At 33.4% G+C, this 24,879-nt stretch overlaps 1 protein-coding gene across 2 annotated transcripts; it reads left to right on the forward strand.

Annotated features, from left to right (window-relative positions):
• Positions 1–1,313: 1,313 nt before the first annotated feature.
• On the forward strand, positions 1,314–24,294 carry KLRF1 (killer cell lectin like receptor F1). Of its 2 annotated transcripts, XM_001499407.5 has the most exons (6): positions 1,314–1,550; positions 10,150–10,248; positions 11,112–11,267; positions 21,699–21,838; positions 22,229–22,341; positions 23,715–24,294. In XM_001499407.5, the coding sequence occupies exons 1-6, from the start codon at positions 1,466–1,468 to the stop codon at positions 23,821–23,823; spliced, it is 702 nt and encodes a 233-aa protein (XP_001499457.1). In that variant the 5' UTR covers positions 1,314–1,465; the 3' UTR covers positions 23,824–24,294. The 2 variants fall into 2 exon arrangements, with proteins under 2 accessions (XP_001499457.1, XP_023498877.1); XM_023643109.2 differs by lacking the exon at positions 22,229–22,341 and having other exon boundaries at positions 1,323–1,550.
• Positions 24,295–24,879: the final 585 nt, after the last annotated feature.

Here is a 24,879-nt window from a genome sequence, read left to right on the forward strand (position 1 = left end):
TCCATTTAATAAATTCCAGGATGGCTGCGGAAAGAGGCTGACTGACATCCACAAGATAGGTCACTTTGTCTACTTGATTATTGATAAATACACCAAATATTTGAAAACTCATGGTGGGAAAATGTGTAACAGAAAAGCAGTAACCAAAATAATCATACGGTAACTGTTATAATATCAAATATAATAATCAAGTCACTACTAAATTAAAAAGCATTATTGTACCACATACCAATAGTTTTCCCCTCCAGCTCCGCTGCCCACCTTCTACATTTTGCTCTGGCTGACTTGGGAGACTGACCTGTGTGGGTCAACTTAGCCTCTGGCTTCCACTTGCCATTGGTCAGTTGGTGCTCAGAGAGAAAGCAGAGGAATGAAATAGGAGTCAGGGCTAATGGCCCTGGGCCCCTCTCTGTGATGCCAGGATTGGTTGTGCTACTTTCATGGGTGTCTGCTCTACTCAGCTCTCTTTTCTCAGTCTTCTGCATCACCGGTGAAGTCTCACAGCTAAGGGCTTTTGGTTTTCATTACACATTTGCTGTAATTGCTCGAGATTTGAGATTTAGTTGTGCAAATTTTAAACCACTTTATCTCAAATCGTAAAATTAGTATTTTCAGAACTGTATTTTTTTTTTAGTTTGGACTCAAGGGAAATTTTTAGAGTGATAGGAAAGTTCTAAAACTGAATTTGGTGATGGTTGCATATATTCCCTAAAAATCATCCACTCATATATACTTACAAGTGAATTTCATGGTATGTAAATTAAACCTCACAAAGCTAAGAGAAAAAACATCTCAAATTTCTGCTCTGCCTCATTAATTTGGGGCATTCTCTTCAAATATCAGAAAATGTAATTGAAAAATATGGTTTCTTTCCTAAATTCTCCTTGATTTTTTTTTTCTATTTAGGATGAGATTTTAGAATGCCAAACATTGCCAATATTTTTTTCTTCAACTTGTATTATTAAAGTAGTAGCATGATTTGTAATCAATGTTGTTTTAGGATCAGGAAATAATTTAACTGTTAGGTAATTATAAGTTATTGTATTAAATTAAATATTAATACATTAGCGAGTGTATTTGAAAACGAGCATATTTAGGGTAAAACAAAAGGCAGTTATGTATAATTTAACTCAACTCTAAAAATAGTACAATTTCCATTTTTCTGACTTTATGGATTTATCAGAAGAACCTTTTAAAAGATCCAAATATGATATTAAATTCAATATATGGTAGATAGTTGAGAAATTATGTGTTATCTAGGTCATAGGAAATAAGCTTAAAAAGAAAACATTTCCTCTGAGGTTTTCACCAATAAACGAAACTGTGAACACTTCTATGTATCTAGAGTGGACAATTTCAGGACAATCTCTGATTAGCAGCGGCTTTATTATTCTTTTCTTATTCACATCATACTTAAAAAAACAAAACATACACATATATATACACACATTCACTCACATTGAAGATGCAAGATGAAGAAACATACATGACATTGAATGTACGGTCAAAGAAAAGGAGTTCTAGCCAAACATCTCAACTTAAATGTAAAGGTATGGAATTCAGTTCTTTTTCAATTGGTGTGGATTAATATGAGTATTGATTTAATATTGGTTAATATTGATACAAATATTAATGTCAATAGTAGTTTCCAATATACTTTTCTTTTCTGTTCTTGGACTGTTTTCATTTTTTTACTTCTCTCTCTCTCTGTCTCAGTCTTGTCTCCCTATCTCCCTGTGTTTCTGTATTTTTCTCTCTCTTTCATTTATCATTGTGAAACAAATGGTTATTTTCCTTCAAAGAAATATTTTGTGTCATATAATTTTTTAAGGATAGTCTCGGGAAATAGACACATTCAATTAAAATTAATAATTAAAAAATGAGTATTTGATATCAGTCATCCACCTGCTTACCATTCATAAAATATGGCATTTTATAATACCAAATTTTAATTCAGCTTGTCAAAAACTTTAAAATATGTTTTTCACAAGGTGAAAATTTTTGTTTTGGAAAATAGAGATATTAACCTGAAAGACAGCAAAATGTGATGGCTCCTCTGTGCAAACGCTTTTCACACTCAGTTTGCAGATGTCACTAGGAAACCAAAACATGTTTTTCTGCAGAAAAGGAGCTCAGGAAGCTGAAAATAATAAATTTACAGCTCCTAGATATTTAAATGTTATACATTAATATATCCTAGATGTTTAAGTGTTATTTGCTAATTTGTGTCCTTCACAAATATTTAGTAAAGCTTGGGGTGAGTAAGACATATTACATTTGAATCTAATTGATAATCTGACCATTATCATTATATATAGGGTTTCACTTAACTTTGTGATTGTATACTATATCTTTTCTCATATCTTGGTGCTGATAATAAGAAAATACATTTTTTCCATATGTAGTTTCAGAATCACCATAGAAATAGTAGTATTAATAACATAATTACTTAAAAAGCTTAAAATGTTTTTGCAATTTTTTTTGTTCTTCGTATATATTCCATTGGACTTACACAGTCAAATTATGTTTTAAACTCACTTGAAAAAATTCCTCTCTCTACAGTTAAGCTACTAATGTAATATCCAGTTAGGTTCCTTTACATCGTTTTCCATTTTATTTTGAGGGATCACTTTATTTCATTTTGGCTTATTTTATAATTATGATAAGTATACATGTTATGCAATTATAATTATATGTTTCACATATATACACATTACACACTATAGTTATTTTAGAATTATGTAAAACATTTCTGCGTTTTCAAAGTCAAACCTATATAGCAAGGTACTTCCAGCAATTTCCAACTCCCATAAATCTAGCTCCCATCCTGTCCCTTTTACTGTCTTCTGCCCACCTTCCTTTACTGAAATTCATTATACCCACCACACACACGTATACTTTAATCCTTTATATGACTGACTATTTCTCTATTAAGTGGATGTACTGTAGTTTATTCACCTATTGATGGACATTTATGATGTTTGCATTCTTTTTCTATTATATCCCTTTTATAAATTTTGTTGCAGTGCCTTGCACATATGTTTTTTCATATCTTGTCAATATGTCATTGGGACAGATTCCTGGAAGACAGATTGCTGGATGACAATGTAAACTCCTATATAATTCTGCTATTTTTTCCAAATACCCCTCCATAGGGTTGTCCTACTTTGTATTTTCATCTTTTTCAGTGTTTACTTGGCCATTCTCACTTGCCTGTTCTTCCAAATAGTTTTATAATAAATTGCTTAGACTCATTTGCCACAAACAACAATAAACAAAACAAACTAATATAGTTTTACAGTATACTAAATTACTTCCTAACTTATCAATTAATTTAGGGAAAATTGATCTCTGTGACCCTTAGCCTTCAATCCAAACACGCTTGAATTTCCATTTGTTCAAATCTGCCTTCATCTTATTCAGTTTTTTATTTGCTTGTTTGGTTTTTTATTTAGCTCTCCTCATATCAGTTTGGGGCATTTCCTGTTAAATTTATTTCTGATTTTTTTTTTTTGTTATTTGTTATGTTAGCTATCCGTAGTAATGCCTTCCTTTTATTTGTATTTTTAAAAGCTTGTTGGATATATGAAGGCAATTGATTTTTAGAATGTTAATTTTATGACTGCACTTACTACGTTGTTTTATTTGTATGATTATAGTCATTTTTTCCAATTGATTCTTTTAGCTTTGCCAAACACATACTCATATTATCTTCAAATAATCGTGCCTCTTTTTTTCTGTTTTTATCTCAATTTTTGTTATCTAATTGCATTGAATAATACCTCCCCAAAATATTAAATAGGAGTGGAGATTTGGAATATGTTTTTCCCCCAGCTTTATTTAGAACTAATTGATGTATAACATTGCATGTGATTTAAGCGTACAACGTGATGATTTGATACATTTATATATTGCAAAATGATTACCACAGTAAGGTTAGTTGACACCTCCATCACCTCACATCATTACTTTTTCTTTTTTGTGGTAAGAACATTTAAAATCTACTCTTTTAGCAATTTTAGAATATATAATACAGTGTTGTTAACCATAATCACCATTCTGTATGGTAGATCCCCAGAACTTATTCATCTTACAACTGGAAGTTTTACACGTGGACTGACATCTCCCCATTTCCCCCACTCCCTAGCCGCTGGCAACCACCATTCTGCTCTATCTGTGAGTTTGGCTTTGTTAGATTCTACACGTAAGTGATAACATACTGTGTTTGTCTTTCTCTGTCTGACTTATTTCACTTAGCATACTGCCCTCAAGTTCCATCCACATTGTCACAAATAGTAGGATTCCCTTTTTTCTTATTGCTGAATAATATTGCATTGTTCTTTATCCATTCATTCACAGACAGACTCATAGGTTGTTTCTGTATCTTGGCTATTGGGAATAATGCTACAATGAACATGAGTGCAGATATCTTTTTGAGATTATGTCTTCATTTCCGATGGATAAATATCCAGAAAAGAGGTTGCTGGATGATATGGTAGTTCTTTTTAAAAAAATTTTTGAGGAAACTCCATATTGTTTTTCTTAGTGACTTCACCATTTTACGTTCTCACCAACAGCGTCCAAGTGTTCAAGGTTCTCCTCGTCCTCACCAACACTTTTTATCTCTTATTTTTAGATAATAGCCATTCTAACAAGTGCAAAGAGATATCACATTGTGGTTTTGATTTGTGTTTCCCTAATGATTAGTAGTATTGAATACCTTTTCATATACTTATTGGCAGTTTGTATGTCTTTGAAAAACTGTCTATTCAGATCCTCTACCTATTTTTTAATAGGATTGTTTGTTTTTTTTGCTAGTAAGTTGTAAGAGTTCCTTAAACTTTTTGGATGTTAACCTTTTATCTGATATGTGATTTTCAAGTATTTTCTCCCATTCCATAGGGGTTGCTGTTTCATTTTGTTGGTGGTTTCCTTTTATGTAGAGAAGCTTTTTAGTTTGATGTAGTCCCACTTGTATATTTTTGCTTTCGCTGCTTGTAGTTTTGCTGTCGTATCAAGGAAATCACCACCAAGACCCACATAAAGGAGCTTTTTTCCTATGTTTTCTTCTAGGAATTTTATAGTTCCAGGTCTTAAATTTAAGTCTTTAATTAATTTGGAGGTAATTTTTGCTAGTGGTGTAAGGTAGAGGTCTAATTTCATTTTTCTGAATGTGGTTATCCATTTTCCCAACACAATTATTGAAGAAATTGTCATTTTCTATTTCAATGTTCTTGGCTTTCTTGTCAAATATTAGTTGACTATATTTGTGAGGGTTTGTTTCTGGGCTCTCAATTCTGTTCCATTGGTCCGTGTATTTGTTTTCATGCCAATACCATACTGTTTTGATTACAATAGCTTTGTAATATAGTTTGAAATCAGGGAATGTGATTTTTTTCTTCTTTCATAGGATTGTTCTTCCTCAGCATTGCTTTGACTAAATGGGGACTTTTGTATTTCCATTCAAATTTTATGATTTTTTCTATTTCTGTAAAAAATGCCGTTGGAATTTTGATCAAGATTGCATTGAATCTATAGATGTATTTGGTAGTATGGACCTTTTAACAATATTAATTTTTCTGGTCCATGAACACAGGATATCTTTCCATTTGTCTGTGGATCTTTTTTCAATTTATTTCATGAAAGTTTTGTAGTTTTCATTGTACAGATCTTTCATCACCTTGGTTAAATTATACCTAACTATTTTGTCATCTTTGAGGCTATTGTACATAGGATTGTTTTATTTATTTACTTTTCAGATATTTCATTGTTATTGGATATAAACACAACTGATTTTTGTAGGTTGATTTTGTGTGCTGCAACTTTACTGAATTTGTTCATTATTCATTACTTCTAACAGTTTTTTTGGTGGAGTTTTTAGGATTTTCTCTATATAAGATCACATCATCTATACACAAAGACAATTTTTTCTCTTCCTTTCTGATTTGGATGGGCTTTATTTCTTTTTCTGCCTGCTTGCTCTGGCTAAGACTTCCAATGTTACATTCAATAGAAGTGGTGAGAGTGCTCTCTTTTGACTTGTTTCTGATCTTGGAGGAAAAGCTTTCAACATTTCACCATTGAGCGTTATGTTAGCTGTGGGCTTGTCATATATGCCCTTTATTATGTCAAGCCATGTTCCTTCATTAGCCAGTTTGTTGAAAATTTTTATCTTGAAAGGATGATGATGATGTGTTTTGTCAAATGCTTTTTCTGCATCTACTCAGATGATGATATGATTTTTATCTTTCATTCTATTAATGTGGTGAATCACATTTATTGATTTGTGCATATTGAAACATTCTTGCATCCCAGGGATAAATCTCACTTAATTATGGAGTGTGATCCTTTTAATGTGCTAATATTTTTTGGTTATATTTTATTGGCTAATATTTTGTTGAGAATTTTTGTGTCTATATTGATTGGGAATATTAGTTTGTAATTTTCTTTTCTTGTAGTGTCCTTATCTGGCTTTGGTATCAGGGTAATGCTGACCTTGTAAAATGAGTTCAGGAGTGCTCCCTCATCTTCAATTTTTTGGAAAAGTTTGAGATGTTAATTCCTCCTTAAGTGTTGGCAGAATTCCCTAGGGAAACTGCTTGGTTTTGGACTTTTTTTTCTTGAAATGTTTTGGATTACTAACTCAATCTTAGTTGTTATTATTCTGTTCAGATTTTCTATTTCTTCCTGATTCGGTCTTGCCAGGTTGTTTGTTTCTAGGAATTTATTCATTTCTAAGGTTGTCCAATTTGTTGGTGTGTAATTGTTCATAGTAGTCTCTTAACGACTCTTTGTATTTTTGTGGTATCAGTTGTAATGTCTTCTCTTCATTTCTGATTTTATTTATGTAAGTCTTTTTTCTTTTTTTTCTTAGTCTAGGCAAATTTTTAAATTTTTTTTTATCTTTTCAAAAAACCGACTTAGTGTCATTGATTTTTTTTCTATTCTCTATTTCATTTATTTTTGCTTTGATCTTTGTTATCTCCTTCCTTCTCCTAACTTTGGACTTCGTTTGTTCTTCTTTTTCTAGTTCCTTGATGTGTAAAGTTAGGTTGTTTAATTGGGATCTTTCTTTTTATATTAATGTAGACATTTAAGACTGCAAACTTCCCTATTAGAATTTCCTTTTTGTATCCTACAAGTTTTTGTATTCTTTATTTCCATGTTTATTTGTTTCAAGATTTTTTTAATGTTCCTTTTGATTTGGTTCATGGCTCATTCAGAGAGTGTTGTTTAATTTGACATATTTGTGAATTTTCCAGTTTTTTTCTGTCTTGATTTCTAGTTTTATACCATTGTAGTTGGAAAAAATATTTGTTATGATTTCAGTCCTCTTAATTTGTTAAGACTTGTTTTTTAATCTATCATATGACCTATCCTGGAGAGTTTTCTGTGTGCTTGAGAAAAATGTATATTCTGCTGCTGTTTGATGTAATACTTTGTGTACGTCTGTTAAGTCCATTTGATTTTAAAGTACAGTTCAAGACCTGCATTTTCTTATTGATTTTCTCTTTAGATGATCTATATGTTATTGAATGTGGGGGATTGAAATCGCCTACTATTATTGTATTGTTGTCTATTTCTCCTTTCAGATCTGTTAGCATTTGCTTAATGTATTTAGGTGCTTCAATGCTGAGTGCATATATAATTATGATTGTTATATCCTCTTGATGAATTCACCTCTTTATCATTATATAATGATCTTATTCATCTCTTGTTGCACCTTTTCACTTAAAGTTTATTTTGTCTGATATAAGTATAGCTACCTCTACTTTCTTTTAGTTTTCCTTTGCATTAAATAGTTTTTCCATCCTTTCTCTTTGAGCCTGCATGTGAACTTATAGCTTAAGTGAGTTTCCTGTAAGCAGCATGTAGTTAAGTCTTGTTTTTTATCCATCCAGGCATTCTATGGCTTTTGATTAGAGTATCTAATCTGTTTATATTTAGAGCAGTTTTTGATATGTAAGGACTTACTAATGTCATTTTATTAACTGCTTTTAGGCTCTTTTGTAGCTGCCTTGCTCCTTTTCCTCTCTCTTGCTGTCTTCCTTTGTGAATTAATGATTTTTCATAGTAGTATGATTTGATTCCATTTTATTTTAATGTATTTATTGTAGCTTTTGCTGTGTAGTTACCATGAGGCTTACATAAAACACCTTATAACTATAACACTCTATTTTACACTGGTAACTTCTATTGTGAACAAAAACTCTACGCTTTTAATGCCTGTCTCTCATATTTTTGAACTCACAATTTACCCCTTTTTATGTTGTGTATTCATTAACAAATTATTATATCTATAGTTATTTTTAATAGTTTTTTCCTTTAACATTTTTACTAGAGTTAATTATTTTCCAAACTTTTGTGGAAAAGGTCTAGTGTTTCTCAATTAAATATGATATTTGCTTCATTAGACAAAAAAACCTGTTGTGTTTAAGACGTATCCATCAATTTCCGCTTTATTTTTTAACAATAAATTGTAGGATTTTATCAATTACATTTTTTATATCTGTTAGCTCTCTTAATAAGATATATCTGGACTTATTACTTTTGAATAACCCTTGCATTCCTAGAATAAACTCAACATGGTCATGGTATATTTTGGCTACTAACAGTGTAATTAAGATTTTTAATGGACACTCTTATAAGAGTAATTCTTTTTAATTCTTTTTACTTTTTGATGGCCAAAGTCTTCTACTGTAACCTCATAAGTTAAATTATGCCATTTCTCTATAGGACAAAATATAGGATAATGAAAATGTTATTTTCTCCATAATTCTAAATCTTAATATGCCTCAAGTTCGGGCCGTGAAGGTCATTCCATGATGCTTAGGAGAAATAATTCAGTCTGAGTTGAATTTGAACAGGCTTCTACATCCTATTTCCTAACATTTTGTCATAATCATTTGTTTGTCTGATTTTATAAATAAATAAAAGGCATTTTTATTACATGTATTGAATGCTTGGAATGTATTCGTTATCATTACTAATTTTACAATGCTCAAAAATAATCTGAGAAATGCAGGCTATTCATTAATTGAATTCTGATAAATCTTATTTTGCTATCTTTGCCAATATTGTGAAAAGAGAAAAACTGTGTACTATTTCTCTGAAACACTGTTCTACTTGGTTTATCATGCTCTTTCTTGACAGAGTTTGGCAACTTCAAATGTAGTTTCCCTATTCCTGCAGGTTAAAAGGGTATTTGAAATATGAATTTTAGTATTAATAATTCAATTTATTGACTGAGCAATAAAGATAACCACAGTTATGGGGAGTGATTTCTTATCAATTATTATAATGCATTTGCAAAAATTATCTTTGCTAAAGACAAACTATTATGCAAAATATAGATGTTCATTCATTCAGTACAAACTAATTACTCATATGCGTCTATAAGCCAGCCTCCATCACATCTAAGTCTTCTTTAATGAGGTTGAGAAAAATAACAACATATATACTCAAGGTACTAAATGTGACTATTTCCTTTCTATTTAATGCTATCAGTTTTTTGATTAATAACCATCACTGAGTTCACACTCTTATCTGAACCTAGCAGTGTATGTATATAAAAAATAAAACTTCTAAAAAGTTTACCATCTAACAAGAAGCTGAAGCATTGCTATTGTATGAATTAGGAACGGTTTTAGGATTTTTTTTTTAGATTAAAATGGCAAGTACCAGGAGTCGTATTTAGTTCTGATTTGTATTATATCGTTAGTAAATGAAACGGGTCAAATGACTTGCAAATATTACATTAAAGTGAATGATTATTTGGAAAGCATTTATTTGTGTGAATATGTATGAGTGTATCTGTAAGTGCACATGCACACACACGAGTATGTTTGTGTATGTGTGGGTTTGGGGACTTACTAGGCGTACAGATTAAAATTCTTTTTCCCACCAGTCAATAAGGTCATTTATTAGCGAATTCTTAACATTCAATATAACGTGTATCATAGCTTCTGACCATCCAGAGTATTTTCATTATTAAATATGTATTTTTCTATTTATTTAGGCTTTATGCCTTTGATTACCTAATATCCTTTGAAATTCAAAACCAATATTATATACAATCCTAGTATTACAATTGCTATCAGTTCTTGCAAATGTGCTTTCATAAACTAATTCATGTGATTAATCTCTCAGATTATAGTGAGATGTTGCACCGGTACAAAATCTTATTGGGAATATCTGGAACAGTAAATGGTATTCTCGTTTTGACTTTGATCTCCTTGACTCTGTTGGGTAAGTTAAAAGATCTTGATTGAATAAAAATATGAAAAGGGTTTACATTTTTGTGAATCTTTTTTATATCCATTCATTCATTCATTCATTCATTCTTCGTTCCATTCACAAAGATTTAGTACAGAACTAGCATGTATAAAGCAGTATATTATGCTCCATAGTAATGTGTTTATATGTAGTCAAATCAGATAAGCATCTTGTCCTCACATAGCATATAGGCTAATAGGAGGAAAGTATGTGTGTGTGATGTATATCTGGAAACTGTATTTTTGGATTTCTTAGATACTTATGATTAGATAGAGTTTCATTTTTTTCTTAAAAATTTTTATATATTGTATCTTAGATTGTATTTAGTTACTCTTGTTTTGAGCCAACAAACATTTATTGAGCAACTACTATACACCAAACATTAATACAAATTCCTCAAATTAAAAGAAGGTAATAATTATGGTGAGAAATCTCACGTTTTAGTGGAAGAAACAGGTTTTAAAAAAATAATTATGGTATAATGGGGTAAACACAGTGTAGCTTCCAGCAAAACGTTAAGAAAGCATGGAAAGAGCATGCATACCCCCTCGGGCAGGAACTTTGCTTTATTTGCTACTGTATCGCCAGTTCTTAGGACATTGCCTAGCACAGATTAGATGCTCAACAAACGTGTGTTCTATAAATGAAATGACTGTGTAATGTTTGAAATTATTTTTGATTAAATGGACACGAAAATTAAAAATAAACTTTTTAGTTATCTAATTTCCAGTTATCTTTATCTTGTTCCAGTCATCAGAATCATTCCAAAGAATCTGTTTTTGAGACTTTGCACAGAGAAGATATTTATCCAACCTTAAAATAATCCTGTTTTCAAGTTTCTCAGGGTGTGTTGCTAAAATGCCAGAAAGGAAATAATTCAAATACCACCCAGCATGATGATATTGGAAACCTGAAAAGGAATAGTGACACGAGAGGAAACATAAGTAATAAGGACACAGGCCACTGTGTTTCAAGAACTGCAGACCACACAGGTATCTCTCAAGGCTTTGGTCTATAATAGTTTAGCCTTTTGTACTGTCTAAGTTTGAAAAACCCTATTGATTAGATTCAATTAACAAATAAAGATTTGATATAAATCTACTTTTTGCTCAAAACTTGATCCATATATATATATTTTTTATTGAGGTTATGATAGTTTACAACATTGTGAAATTTCAGTTGTACATTATTATTTGTCATAATCTTACAGGTGTGCCCCTTTACCCTTTGTGCTCACCCTCTTCCCCTGGTAACTACTAATTTGTTTCTCTTTGTCCATGCGTTTATTTATCTTCCACGTATGAGTGGAGTCATATAGTGTTTCTATTTCTCTATCTGGCTTATTTTGCTTAGCATAATATCCTCAAGGTCCATCCATGTTGTTTTGAAAGGGACGATTTTGTCATTTTTTATGGCTGAGTAGTATTCCGTTGTTTATGTATATACCATATCTTCTTTATACAGTCATCAGTCATGGGAGGTTAGGTTGCTTCCACATCTGGCAATTGTGAATAATGCTGCAGTGAACATAGGAGTGTCTAAGTCTCTTTGAATTGTTGATTTCAAGTTCTTTGGATAAATACCCAGTAGTGAGATAGCTGGGTCATATGGTTTTTCTACTTTTAAGTTTTTGAGAACTTTGCATACTGTTTTCCATAGTGGCTGCACTAGTTTGCATTCCCAGCAGCAGTGGATGAGGGTTCCTTTTTCTCCACAACCTCTCCAACATTTGTTATTTTTTGTTTTTGTTATTATAGCCATTCTAATGGGTATAAGGTGATATCTTATTCTAGTTCTGATTTGCATTTCCCTGATGATAAGTGATGGAGAGCCTCTTTTCATGTGCCTATTGGCCATCTGTATATCTTTGGAGAAATGTCTGTTCATATCCTCTGCCCATTTTTTAATTGGCTTATTTGATTTTTTTTGTTGTTGAGTTGTGTGAGTTCTTTATATATTACGGAGATTAACCCTTTGTCAGATATATGATTTGAAAATATTTTTTCCCAGTTAGTGGGTTGTCTTTTCATTTCACCCATGTTTTCCCTTGCCTTGTAGAAGCTCTTTAGTGTGATGAAGTCTCACTTGTTTATTCTTTCTATTGTTTCCTTTGTCCGAGAAAAGGTGATGTCCAAAAGATCCTTTTAAGACTGAAGTCAGAGAAGGTACTGCTTATGTTTTCTTCTAGAAGTCTTATGGTTTCAGGTCTTACCTTCAAGTCTTTGATCCATTTTGAGTTTATTATTTGAATGACATAAGAGAATGGTCTACTTTCATTCTTTTACATGTGGCTGTCCAGTTTTCCAAACACCATTTGTTGAAGAGACTTTCCTTTCTCCATTGTGTATCTCAGCTCCTTTGTTGAAGATTAGCTGTTAGTAGATGTGTGGTTTTATTTCTGGGCTTTCAATTCTGTTCCATTGATCTGTGTGCCTGTTTTTGTACTAGTACCATACTGTTTTGAATATGATAGCTTTCTAGTATATTTTGAAGTTAGGGATTGTGATGCCTCCAGCTTTGTTCTTTTTTCTCAGGATTGCTTTAGCTATTCGGGATCTTTTTTTGCCCCATGTGAATTTTAGGATTCTTTGTTCTATTTCTGTGAAGAATGTCATTGGTATTCTGATTGGGATTGCATTGAATCCGTAGATTGCTTTAGATAGGAGGAACATTTTAACCATGTTTATTCTTCCAATCCATGTGTGTGGAATGTCTTTCCATCTCTTTAGGTCATCATCAGTTTCTTTTAAGAAAGTCTTGTAGTTTTCATTGTATAGGTTTTTCACTTCCTTGGTTAAATTTATTCCAAGATATTTTTATCTTTTTGCTGTGATTGTGCATGGGATTGTGTTCTTGAGTTCTCTTTCTGTTAGTTCATTGTTAGAGTATAGAAAAGCAATGGATTTTTGTAAGTCAATTTTGTACCCAGGGACTTTGCTGCAGTTGTTGATTATTTCTAGTAGCTTTCTGATGGAATTTTTAGAGTTTTCTATATATAAAATCATGTCATCTGCAAAGAGCAAGAGTTTCACTTCTTCATAGCCTATTTGGATTTCTTTTATTTCTTTTTCTTGCCTAATTGCTCTGACCAAAACCTCCAATAAGAGTGGTGAAAATGGGCACCCTTGTCTTATTCCTGTTTTCAGAGGGATGGCGTTCAGTTTTTCCCCATTGAGTATGATGTTGGCTGTGGGTTTGTCATATATGGCCTTTATCATGCTGAGGTACTTTCCTTCTATACCCATTTTATTGAGTGTTTTTTTTTTTTTTTATCATAAATGAATGTTGGATCTTATCAAATGCTTTCTCTGCATCTACTGAGATGATCATGCAGTTTTTATTCCTCACTTTGTTAATGTGGTGTATCACATTGATTGACTTGTGGATGTTGCATCATCCCTGTGTCCCTGGTATAAATCCCATTTGATGATGGTGTATGATCTTTTTAATGTATTCCTTTATTTGGTTTGCCAATATTTGTTGAGGATTTTTGCATCTATGTTCATCGGGGATATTGGCCTGTAATTTTCCTTCTTTGTGTTGTCCTTCGTCTTGTTTTAGGATCACGGTGATGTTGGCCTCATAGTATTTGGTAGGAAGTGTTCCATCTTCCTCACAATTCTGGAATAGTTTGAGAAGGATAGGAATTAAGTCTCCTTTGAATGTTTGGTAGAATTCTCCAGAGAAGCCATCTGGTCCTGGACTTTTACTTTTGGGGAGGTTTTTGATTACTGTTTCAATCTCTTTACTTGTGATTGGTCTATTCAGATTCTTTATTTCTTTTTGTTTCAGTTTTGGGAGGTTGTAAGAGTATAAGAATTTATTCATTTTTTTCTAAGTTGTCCAATTTGTTGGCATATAGTTTTTCATAGTATTCTCTTATAATCTTTGGTATTCCTCTGGTATCTGTTGTAATTTTTCCTCTTTCATTTCTATCTTTATTTATTTGAGTCTTCTTTCTTTTTTCCTTCGTGAGCCTGGCTAAGAGTTTGTCAATTTTGTTTATTTTGTTGAAGAATCAGCTCTTCGTTTCATTGATCCTTTCTACTGTCTTTTTTGTTTCAATTTAATTTATTTCTCCTCTAATTTTTATTATTTCCCTCCTTCTACTGACTTTGGGATTTGTTTGTTCTTTTTCTAATTCGTTTGGTGTAGCTTAAGATTGCTTATTTGCGATTTTTATTTTTCTTGACTTGAGCCTGTATTGCAATGAATTTCCCTCTTAGGACCACTTTTGGTGCATCTCAAATGAGTTGGTATGGTGTGTTTTCATTTTTATTTGTCTCCAGATAATATTTGATTTCTCCTTTGATTTCTTCAATGATTCATTGGTCGTTCAGTAGCATGTTGTTTAATCTCCACATCTTTGCTCTTTTACCAGCATTTTTTTTGCAACTGATTTCTAGTTTCATAGCATTATAGTAGCAAAAGGTGCTTGATATTATTTCAATCCTATTAAATTTATTGAGGCTTGCTTTGTTTCCCAATTTTTGGTCTATCCTTGAGAATGTTGCATGCACACTTGAGAAGAATGTGTATTCTGCTGTTTTTGGATGGAGTGTTCTATATATATATATATCTATTAAGTCCATCTGGTCTAATTTTTCATTTAATTCTACAATTTCCTTGTTGACTTTCTGCCTGGATGATCTATTCATTGGTGTAAGTGGTGTGTTGAGGTCCCCTGCTATTATTGTATTGTTGTTGATGTCTCCTTTTGGTTTTGTTAATAGTTTTTTTGTGTACTTTAGTGCTCCTGTGTTGAGTGCATGAATATTTATTAGTGTCATGTCTTCTTGGTGGAGTGTCCCTTTTATCATTAGAAACTGCCTCTCTTTGTCTCTCTTCACTTGTTTTGTCTTGAAATTTACTTTATCTGATATAAATATGGTGACACTTGCTTTCTTTTGTTCACCATTAGCTTAGCGTATCATCTTCCATTGCTTCACCCTGCGTCCGTCTTTGTCTTTGGGGCTGAGGTATATTTCCTGGAGGCAGCCTACTGTTGGGTCTTGTGTTTTAATCCATCCTGCCACTCTGTGTCTTTTGACTGGAGAATTCAATCCATTTACATTTAGAGTGATTATTGAAATGTGGGGGCCTAATGCTGCTATTTTATTGCTCGTTTTCTGGTTCTCCTGCATTTCCTTTGTTTCTCGTCCCATGTATTTTGCACTACTAATTCAGTTAGGGAGTTTGCTATGCCGATTTTCTTAGTTTTCTCCTTATTTGTAATTTGTGTCTCTGTTCTAATTATTTGTTTAGTGGTTACCATGTGGTTTGCATAAATCAGCTTATAGATGAGATAGTCCATTTTCTGATAACCTCTCATTTCCTTAGACTAAGCTAGTTTAATCCCTTTCCTCTTCCTCTTCTAAGTTGTTATTGTCATGTCTGTTTTCTTCTTGTGTTGTGAGATTATGTTTAAAATGACAGAATTATATATATTCTTGGTGTTTTCCTTCTCTTTATCTTTAATGTTATAATTAAGCATTTGCCAACCTGTTCTGATGGAGAACTGCAATTCTCTGATTTTGTTTACCTACTTATCTCCTTGCTCAGGGTTTTGCAACCCTTTTCCTTTTATTTTTAGATATGAGGGCCTTCCTGAGGATTTCTTGTATGATGGGGTCTTGTGGCAATGAACTCCCTTAACTTTTGTTTATTTTGGAACATTTTATTTCTCCATGATATTCAAAGAATATTTTCGCTGGATAGAGTATTCTTGGCGGAAAGTTTTTCTCTTTCAGAATTTTGAATATATCATTCCACTCTCTTCTAGCCTGTAAGGTTCCTGCTGAGAAATCTGCTGACAGCCTGATAGGGTTCCTTGGTAGGTTATTTTCTTCTGTCTTGCTTCCCTTAGTATTTTTTCTGTCATTGATTTTTGCTAGCTTTGCTACTCTATGCCATGGAGTTAGTCTTTTTACATTGATAAAGTTTGGAGATCTATTGACTTCTGTCACATGGGTTTCTAGCTCCTTCCCCAGGTTTGGGAAACTCTCAGTTATTGTTTATTTGAACAAGTTTTCTGCTCCATTCCCCTTCTCTTCTGCCTCTGAGATACCTATAATCCTTATGTTGTATTTCTAATTGAGTCGGATATTTCTCAGAGAGTTTTTTCATTTCTTTTTAGTCTTAGTTCACTCTCCTCCTCTATCTGATTCATTTCTATATTTCTGTCCTCCACACTGCTATTTCTGTCCTCAATATTATCAGCCCTACTGTTCAAGCAGTCCTGATTTTTCTTAATCTCCTCCATTGTGTTTTTCATCTCCAACATTTCTGATTGGTTCTTCTTTATAGTTTTAAGCTCTTTTGTGATGTAGCTCCTGAATTCGTTGAGTTGTCTGTCTGTATTCTCTTTTAATTTGCTGAGTTTTTTTAATGATAGCTATTGTGAATTCTTTGCCATCTAGGTTATAGATTTCTGTGTCTTCAATATTTTTTTTGTGGGTACTTGTCATTTTCCCTCTGTTCTGTAGATTTAATGTATTTTTTCATACTGCTTGGTGGCATGGATTTGTGACTCCATATTGATAGAGCATTTGATTACTGCTTCCACTTGCTGCCACTGGGGGAAGGGGGCAGGACCTATGTAATCTACATGTACCAGGATCCCCATAAGCTGCTCTTGACCAAGCCTGGGCCATTCCTTGGAATTGCAGTGGTCCTGTAGGGTCTCCTGTGAACAGTCAGAACAATCACATGGAGCTGCAAGTTGCTGCAGCCTGCTCACACAGACCTGCCTAGACACACTCCCCTCTTAGGGACTGCAGCAGTGTTATGGACTTTCAAGGAAGTCAGGAACTTGTTCATCCAGACTTGTAGCTCCACCACCATCTGGTCCTAGGTTGTACCAGTTGTTGTGCTTGTTGGTTGGGGCCTCTCCACTGAATCTGAGCCTGTGCTCCTCCCTGGGCCTTTGGTGGGATTGTAGACTCTCCCACTGGTCAAGAGAGTGATCACACAGGGGCTCAGGGCTGCTGTCTCCTGCTTCCACAGTCCTGTCAGTTGTGCTGCCCCTTTGGGGCTGCTGTGCTACTGTGGACATTTGCAGTAGCCAGGGTACTTTCACTCAGGCAGCAGATACACTGCCATGTGTTCCCTAGGTTTGCTTGCCCAGCCATGCCATGTCTGCTCCTAGGTCACATCAACCTTTGTGCTTGGTGGGCGGGGCCACTCCACAAGAGCCAAGCCAAATGTCTCCCTGGGGCCACTGTGGGATAGTGGATTTTCCCAGTGGACCAAGAAGTGATCATGCTGGGTCTCAGGATCATCGCTGCCCACTACTGCAGTCCTGCTGGATCTCACTTGCCCTCTTGGGGCTGCAGCAGACCTATGGACGTTTAAGGCAGCCAGTGGTTTGCTCACCCAGCTGTGCTGCATCTGCTTGTAGGTCACACCAGCCTTTGTGCTTGGTGGGCAGACCCTCCTTACCAAGTCTGAGCCCGAGTCACTCCCTGGGGCTGCGTTGGGACTGTGGATTTTCCCACTGGTCCAAAGAGCAATCACAGGGCCTCAGGGCTGCAGTCATCTGTTTCCGCAGTCATGCCCAGGCACATGCCCACTCTCGGGGCTGCAGCAGTGCTATGAGCACTTCAACTGGGAGAGAGTCGCTCATGGATACTGGGCTGTCTGGGGGCCAGAGAGTTCTCATTTATCTCCATCTCTCTCCTGGGAGTAGTCCATCCACTTTCCTATGTATAGCAGCATGGGTCTCTCAGTTGTCCTGAGGTGGTGTGTGAGTATCCTTCATTGATCAATGAATGTGCATTTACTTGTAGTTAGAAGGGAGAGAGACAAAGAAAACTGTTCACTCTGCCATGTTGCTCTTGTCACTTTGATTCATACATTTTTAAATTTTTTTGTGGTGGGAAGAGAGCTGTAAAAATGTATACGGCAAATAGGCTTTTTCTTCCAGGAATTTAAAATCAAGTTGAGACACATAAATATGGAAAGTCAGTTGTGATTATAAGGCAGTATACAGATAACTATTTTTTTGTCTCTTACTTATTTATCCTTTTTGTGAAATATGAAATGGATAAAAGTAGGTATGTCTAATGAATTATCCATTTTGATTTTAAGCTTAGAACCTCCAATCACACAGAATTTTGGAAAGCTGTCCCTTCTACTACTAATTTTTTAATTTTAGTTTACTTTTTAACACTTTACTCTTTGAGCTTTCGACATTTATTTTATAGTATTATATGTGAGGAAGGTTCAGGTCAATTTATTTTATAAGTATTCAAGAAAGAATTTTTCTCTGTTCCACTAGCTTCTATTGTCCCCTTTATCACATATAAAAATGTCATATATATTATAGTTTACTTATTGACAATTTTCCTTTGGATTATCTATCTGTTTTGCACATACAATTCCCAAACCAATTGAAATATTGTAATTTTACCACATATTTTACACTCTGACTGGCTAATTCCTTATTATGTTGGGTATCCTAAGGGAACATTTCCAGAGGTAAAGAAGCTTTGATAGGTAAACATAAAATCATATAGATGCCATTAAACATTCATTAAGGTCTAAATACTGTATGCCAAACTATAAGATATTAATTTCTTTATTACTTTTTTCTTCTTTTTTAATTGAGGTAATATTCATAAGAATAAGGTTAACCATTTAAAATTAGACAATTCAACAGTGTTAGGACATTCAAATGTGCAATCACCATATTTACCTAGTTCCAAAACATTTTCATCATCCAAAAAATAAATGCTGTATCCAATAAGCAATTACTCCCCTTTACCTCTCCCCTTAGTCACTAGCAACCACTAATCTGCTTTCTGTCTCTATGGATTTACCTATTCTGGATTTTCATATAATGAAATCACACAATATTTGACCTTTTGTGTCTTACTTCCTTCACTTAGCATAATGTTTTTGAATTCACCCATGTTGCATCATGTCAGCACTTTATTCCTTTTTATGATTGAATAATATTCCATTGCATGTATATACTACAATTTATTTAAGATGACAATACTAACCTAAGTGATCTGCAGAGTCAAAAAGATCCTTATCAAAATTCTAATGGCTTTTTTTGAAGAAATGGGCAAGGTGGTCCTAAATTTCATATGGAATTGCAAGGGATCCTGAATAGCAAAAACAATCTTTTAAAATAACAAATTTGGAAGATTCACACTTTCCAGTGTCAAAACTTACTACAAATCTACTGTAATCACAACAGTGTGGTACTGACCTAAAGATAGACCTCGAACAGTGGAATAGAATTGAGATTCCAGAATTGAGCCCATACAGCTATAACCAAATGATTTTTGACATGGGTGCCAAAATTGTCAAATGTGGAAAGAATGATCTTTTCAGTAAATGAGTCTTGGTCAAATGGATATCCGCTTGCAAGGAATGAATTTGAACACTTAGCTCATACAACACAGAAAAATCAATTCAAAGACTTAAGTGTAAGAGCTAAACTATAAAATTTTTAGAAGGAAAAATGATATAAAATCTTCATAACCTTGAATAAGACAATGATTTCAAATAAGATATCAAAAGCACAGGTGACAAAAGAAAAAAGTAGATGAAATAGATGTCATCCAAAGTAAAGAATTTCTTCATGAAAGATTATTACCAAGAAATTGAAAAAACAACACACCAGGGTTGGCCCCATGGCAGAGTAGTTAAGTTCATTAACTCTGCTTTGGTGGCCCAGGGTTCGCTGGTTTGGATCCTGGGCACAGACCCATACACCCCTCATCAAGCCATGCTGTGGCAGCATCCCAAATAGAAGAACTAGAATGAGCTACAACTGGGAAATACAACTATGTACTTTGGGGGAGAAAAAAAGAACAGAAAGATTGGCAACAGATGTTAGCTCAGGGCCAATCTTCAAATCATGTAGCAAATAGGTGTGTAATATCCAGAATACATAAAGAACTCTTATAACTCCAAAACAAAAAGAGAAAAAGCTCAGTTAAAAAATGGGCAAAAGACATAAGCAGACATTTCTCCAAAGAAACTATACAAAACTATACAAAACTAGACAAAGCACGTGAAAAGGTGCTTAACATGATATGCCGTTAAGGAAATGGAAACTCAAAACCACAATGAGAAAGTGTTTCACATTCACTAAGGTAGCTATAATCAAACAGCAACAGCAAGTTTTGGTGAGGATGTGGAGAAATTGCTCAAACATTGCTAGTAGGAATGTGACATGATGCAACACTCGGGGAGACAGTTGGGCCGTTTCTCCAAAAGTTAAACATAGAATTCAAGCAATTTAAGTCTTAGGAATGCACCAAGAGAATGGAAAACATATATCCACACAAAAATTCATACATGAAGGTTCATAGCAGGATTATTCATAACAGCCAAAAAGTGGAAACAGTTCAAATGTCAGCAGGTGATATATGGATTAACAAGTTGTGCTACCTCCTTGCAATGGAATCCTATACAGACATAAAAGGAAAGAAGTACTAATACATGCTTCAATTGGATGAACCTTGAAAACATTATGCTAAGTAAAAAAGCCAGACACAATAAGCTACATATTATATGCTCTCATTTATATGAAATGTCTATCATAGTCAAACCTATAAAGACAGAAAGCAGATCAGTGATTGCCAAGGCTGAGGATAGTGAGAATGAGTAGTGGCTCCTTAATGTTTATGGGGTTTCATTTTGGCATGACGAAAATATTTTGGAATTAGGTAGTAGTCATGTCTGCATAAACTGTGGATGTACTAAAACGTAAGGTGTTTGCACTTTAAAATGGTTAAAATGGTGAATTTTATATTACTTAAATTTTACCACAATAAAAAAGGAGATTGTAATGGTTGCAAGTTTGAATAGTTTTCTTGGTCTGCACTTATATTTTTACATATACTTCACTGTATCTCATTATTTGTGAAAAGTCTCAGATATTTTCAATTTGAGAAGACCTCAAATTAATTTTAATTTCTGAAAATCAAAGGACTTGATGAACTTGTAATTATAAAGTTAAAAGACTCAATCTCAATATTATGTAATATCAAAAAGGAGATATTAAAGAGAGATTTACACACATAAAACGATAGCGATTCTAAAACTTTCACATGGAAGAATTCTAGAAAAGTGGTATAGAAAATATTTTATCTAATTGCTTGAGTAGTATTAATGCACTATATATCTTAATTGGTTTATGTTACTTTAGTAATTATATTAGACCGTGGCCTGGAAAAGAATCCCTTTATGTCTAGGTTTTCCTTCATCTTACTAAGTTAGTTTTCTTAATGCCCATGGGTTACCATTTGTATTTTGGATACCTTATGAGTCTGAACACTTTGTTACGAGTGATTTTGTCATAGCTCCACTCTTATTCATACAACACATAAGAATTATTATCACTGTCAATTTTCAGAGATGCATATGTAATTTAATTTTTCTGTGTTTCATCCATTTCCCTATAGGATTGTGCCCATCAGAATGGCTCAAATATCAAGAAAAGTGTTATTGGTTCTCTAATGAGATGAAAAATTGGAGTGACAGTTATGGGTATTGTTTGGGAAGACAATCTCATCTACTAATCATTCAGGACCAACTTGAAATGGTAAGTGGTTTAGTATTGTGGTTAGGGTATTAGTCTCTTTGCAGTTAAAAATGCTTTTCCTCAAATTTCTTCCCACCACTCCATTAAATTATCATTTATCTTGATTATTGAGGTTTTGGTGCCCTCTTAAATTTCTTGCTCAAAGCCACTGCCTCAGTTGACTCATGCTAGTCCTAGTCTGAATACCTGTATTCAAATGTAAGTAGTGTATGTGTATATATATATATATAATATACATTATATGTTGTGTGTGTAAATAAGATATAAAATTATTATAAGAATCCTCATGCAGAATGCTATGTGTCCAATAAAATTATCAAATCTTGCTTAGTATGTTTGAATTATTAAAATAGTCTGTTCATTTAGTTATTCATCACCCACTTTTTTTAGTCTTTTATACAGAAAAACCTAAAACAATCAAATTATGTGTGGATTGGGCTTAATTTTACCTCCCTGAAGAGGACATGGACCTGGGTGGATGGTTCTCCATTAGATTCAAAGATGTGAGTCTTTCCTAAAAGGCAATCTGATTTACTCTTTACTGTAGAGTTTATCTTCATAAAGTCCATAGGCTAATCCCCAAATCCTGTGATTAATAATCTTGAGATAGGAATATTATGCTGGATTATCCAAGTGGACCTAATGTAATCACCAGAGTCCTTATAAAAGGCAGGAAGTAGGCGCAGAGTCAGAGAAGGAAATGGGAAGACAAACACAGAGGTCCAAATAATGTGACTGTGACCTACAGCGTGCAGGGAGCCTCTAGAAGCTGAAAAAGACCATGAATGGATTTGTCCCTAGTGCCTGCAGAAGGCATCTCTGCAGACACTTGATTTCAGGCCTTAAGATCAATTTTGGACTTCTGATCTCTTAACCGTAAGATAACAAATTTGTGCTGTTTTAAGCCCCTAAATTTGTGGTAATTTATGTAGTAGTGATAAGAAATGAATACACTATGGTAACCAACTTAACCATTTTATTGTGTTATTTTCCCTTCACTCATTTCACGATTAAATATTACTCATTTTCTGTATCACTGCACCAAATTAATCAACGGAAGTCAATTGAAGATATTTTTTGGAATGGAGAGTAAAATTATGGGTGTGTGTCTTCTGAGGGTAGAACTGTACCACTGAACATTACTTGATACTCACTTACGAAGATGCTAACCTAGGATTTTTTTCTTATGCCAGATTCACTCAAAATTACCTTTAATATTGAATTTTAACTCTACGAAAATTTGCTTACTTGCCCCCTATTAATTTGGAAGCTTCGATGATCATGTGCATCTTTTCCGTGATTCTTTCTTAACCTGTCTCCTCGTTTTAAATAAATCATGGATACTACAGTATTTTATAGATAACTCTATTATTGTATTTAACACACTGTTTTATGGATAAATAATACAAAAAATATACAATTTATTTACGGTTTAAATGGATCAGTTTGTGTATTGAGTTTTTTACAGGCATGAATTCATTTAACCTGTATAATGATATCATGAGGTAAATGCTACTGTCACTATTGTATAATTAGATATGAGAAGCCAAGAAAGGTTAAACAAGCTGTCCTTGTGCACTTTATCTTAATTTTTAATCTAGTGGACCACATGGAACAAGGGAAAGAATATTAGAACCGGAATATGGAGACAAATTTATTCTCAGCTCTGTCATTTGCAAACAAATGCTCTGGGAGCTCTCTGACGATCAGAGACAGCAATAATAAGTTACAGAGATATTATAATATTTAATGAGTCAAAGTATTTGAAAATGCCTTAAAATTTTGAATTACCTTTTAATTAAAGGAGCATATTAGCTAAAAACACAAATGGTGTCTTCAACAACGATTAACAATGTATTTCTCCTCTCTTCTGCAGATTCTTCATAAAAGGTCCAGCTAAAGAAAACAGCTGTGCTGCCACTAAGGAAAACAAAATTTACTCTGAAACCTGCAGCAATGTTTTCAAATGGGTTTGCCAATATTAGAATTTAAAAAAAATGATAATGGAATAATCAATGATAAAATCTTTTGCCTATTAGGTTCTAATATTAATCTTTAGGGGTAAGAATTTAAAACTGCAATTGAACGCCAAAATAGCTTCTTTATTTTCCCTCAATCACCTACATTGGTCCTAGACTTGGAGTAACCCATGTCAACAATGTAAAATACACTTTTCCCATTTTTTATGTGATAATGTAATCCAGTGTGAGCTCATGCATTCATATTCAGAATTTTTGTTCACTTTTTATTTTACAAGTGTTATCAAATTATGCCTACTTTTCTATATTTTGCTTTTTGAATTCTTAACAATATCCTATACAAATTTTGTATAGATCTGAGTTGCATTGTAGTGTGGATTTATACATTTTTCACTCATATTGATGAGCATTAACTTTGTTTCCATGTTTTTGCTACTATAAACTACGCTGTAATAAATATTCTGAATATTTTCTTAAGTAGTAGCACTTTTATTTCTATGACATAAACTGTAAAACTGGAAATTCTGCGTAAAAAATGTTAAATATGTTCGTTTGCTTTAGATTTTATGTAATTTTTATCTAAATTTAGAAATTATCATGAACTTCTAAGAAAATTACAGGTACAGAAAAAAGAACTTATCTTTTTCCTGAATGTTTTGAGAATTAGTTTCCAAATTGATGCATTTTATTATAAAATTTCAGGTATCTTTGGGTACTTTTGTGTATAGTTCCTACAAAAACAACTCCTACTTAACTACAGTACAATTATTAAAATCAACAAATAAACATTGACACAGTACTACCATGTAATTCTCAGACTCACCTCAAGGTTTGCCAATTGTCAAGATAATGTTCTTCAAAGTAAAACATCCAGCTCGGAATAATTTTCCACATTTAGTTACTATGTCTTTTTAGTCTCCTTCCATCTAGAAGAGTTCCTTAGCTTTCCTTGACAATCAGAACTTTGGCGCTTTTGAGTACTACAGGCCAGTTATTTTGTAAAATTTTCTTCAATTTGAATTTGTCTGATTATTTCTCTGGTTATATACAAGTTAAACTTCC

The sequence above is a fragment of the Equus caballus genome, chromosome 6, assembly GCF_041296265.1.
Source record: "Equus caballus isolate H_3958 breed thoroughbred chromosome 6, TB-T2T, whole genome shotgun sequence".
Classification (NCBI taxonomy): Eukaryota; Metazoa; Chordata; class Mammalia; order Perissodactyla; family Equidae; genus Equus; species Equus caballus.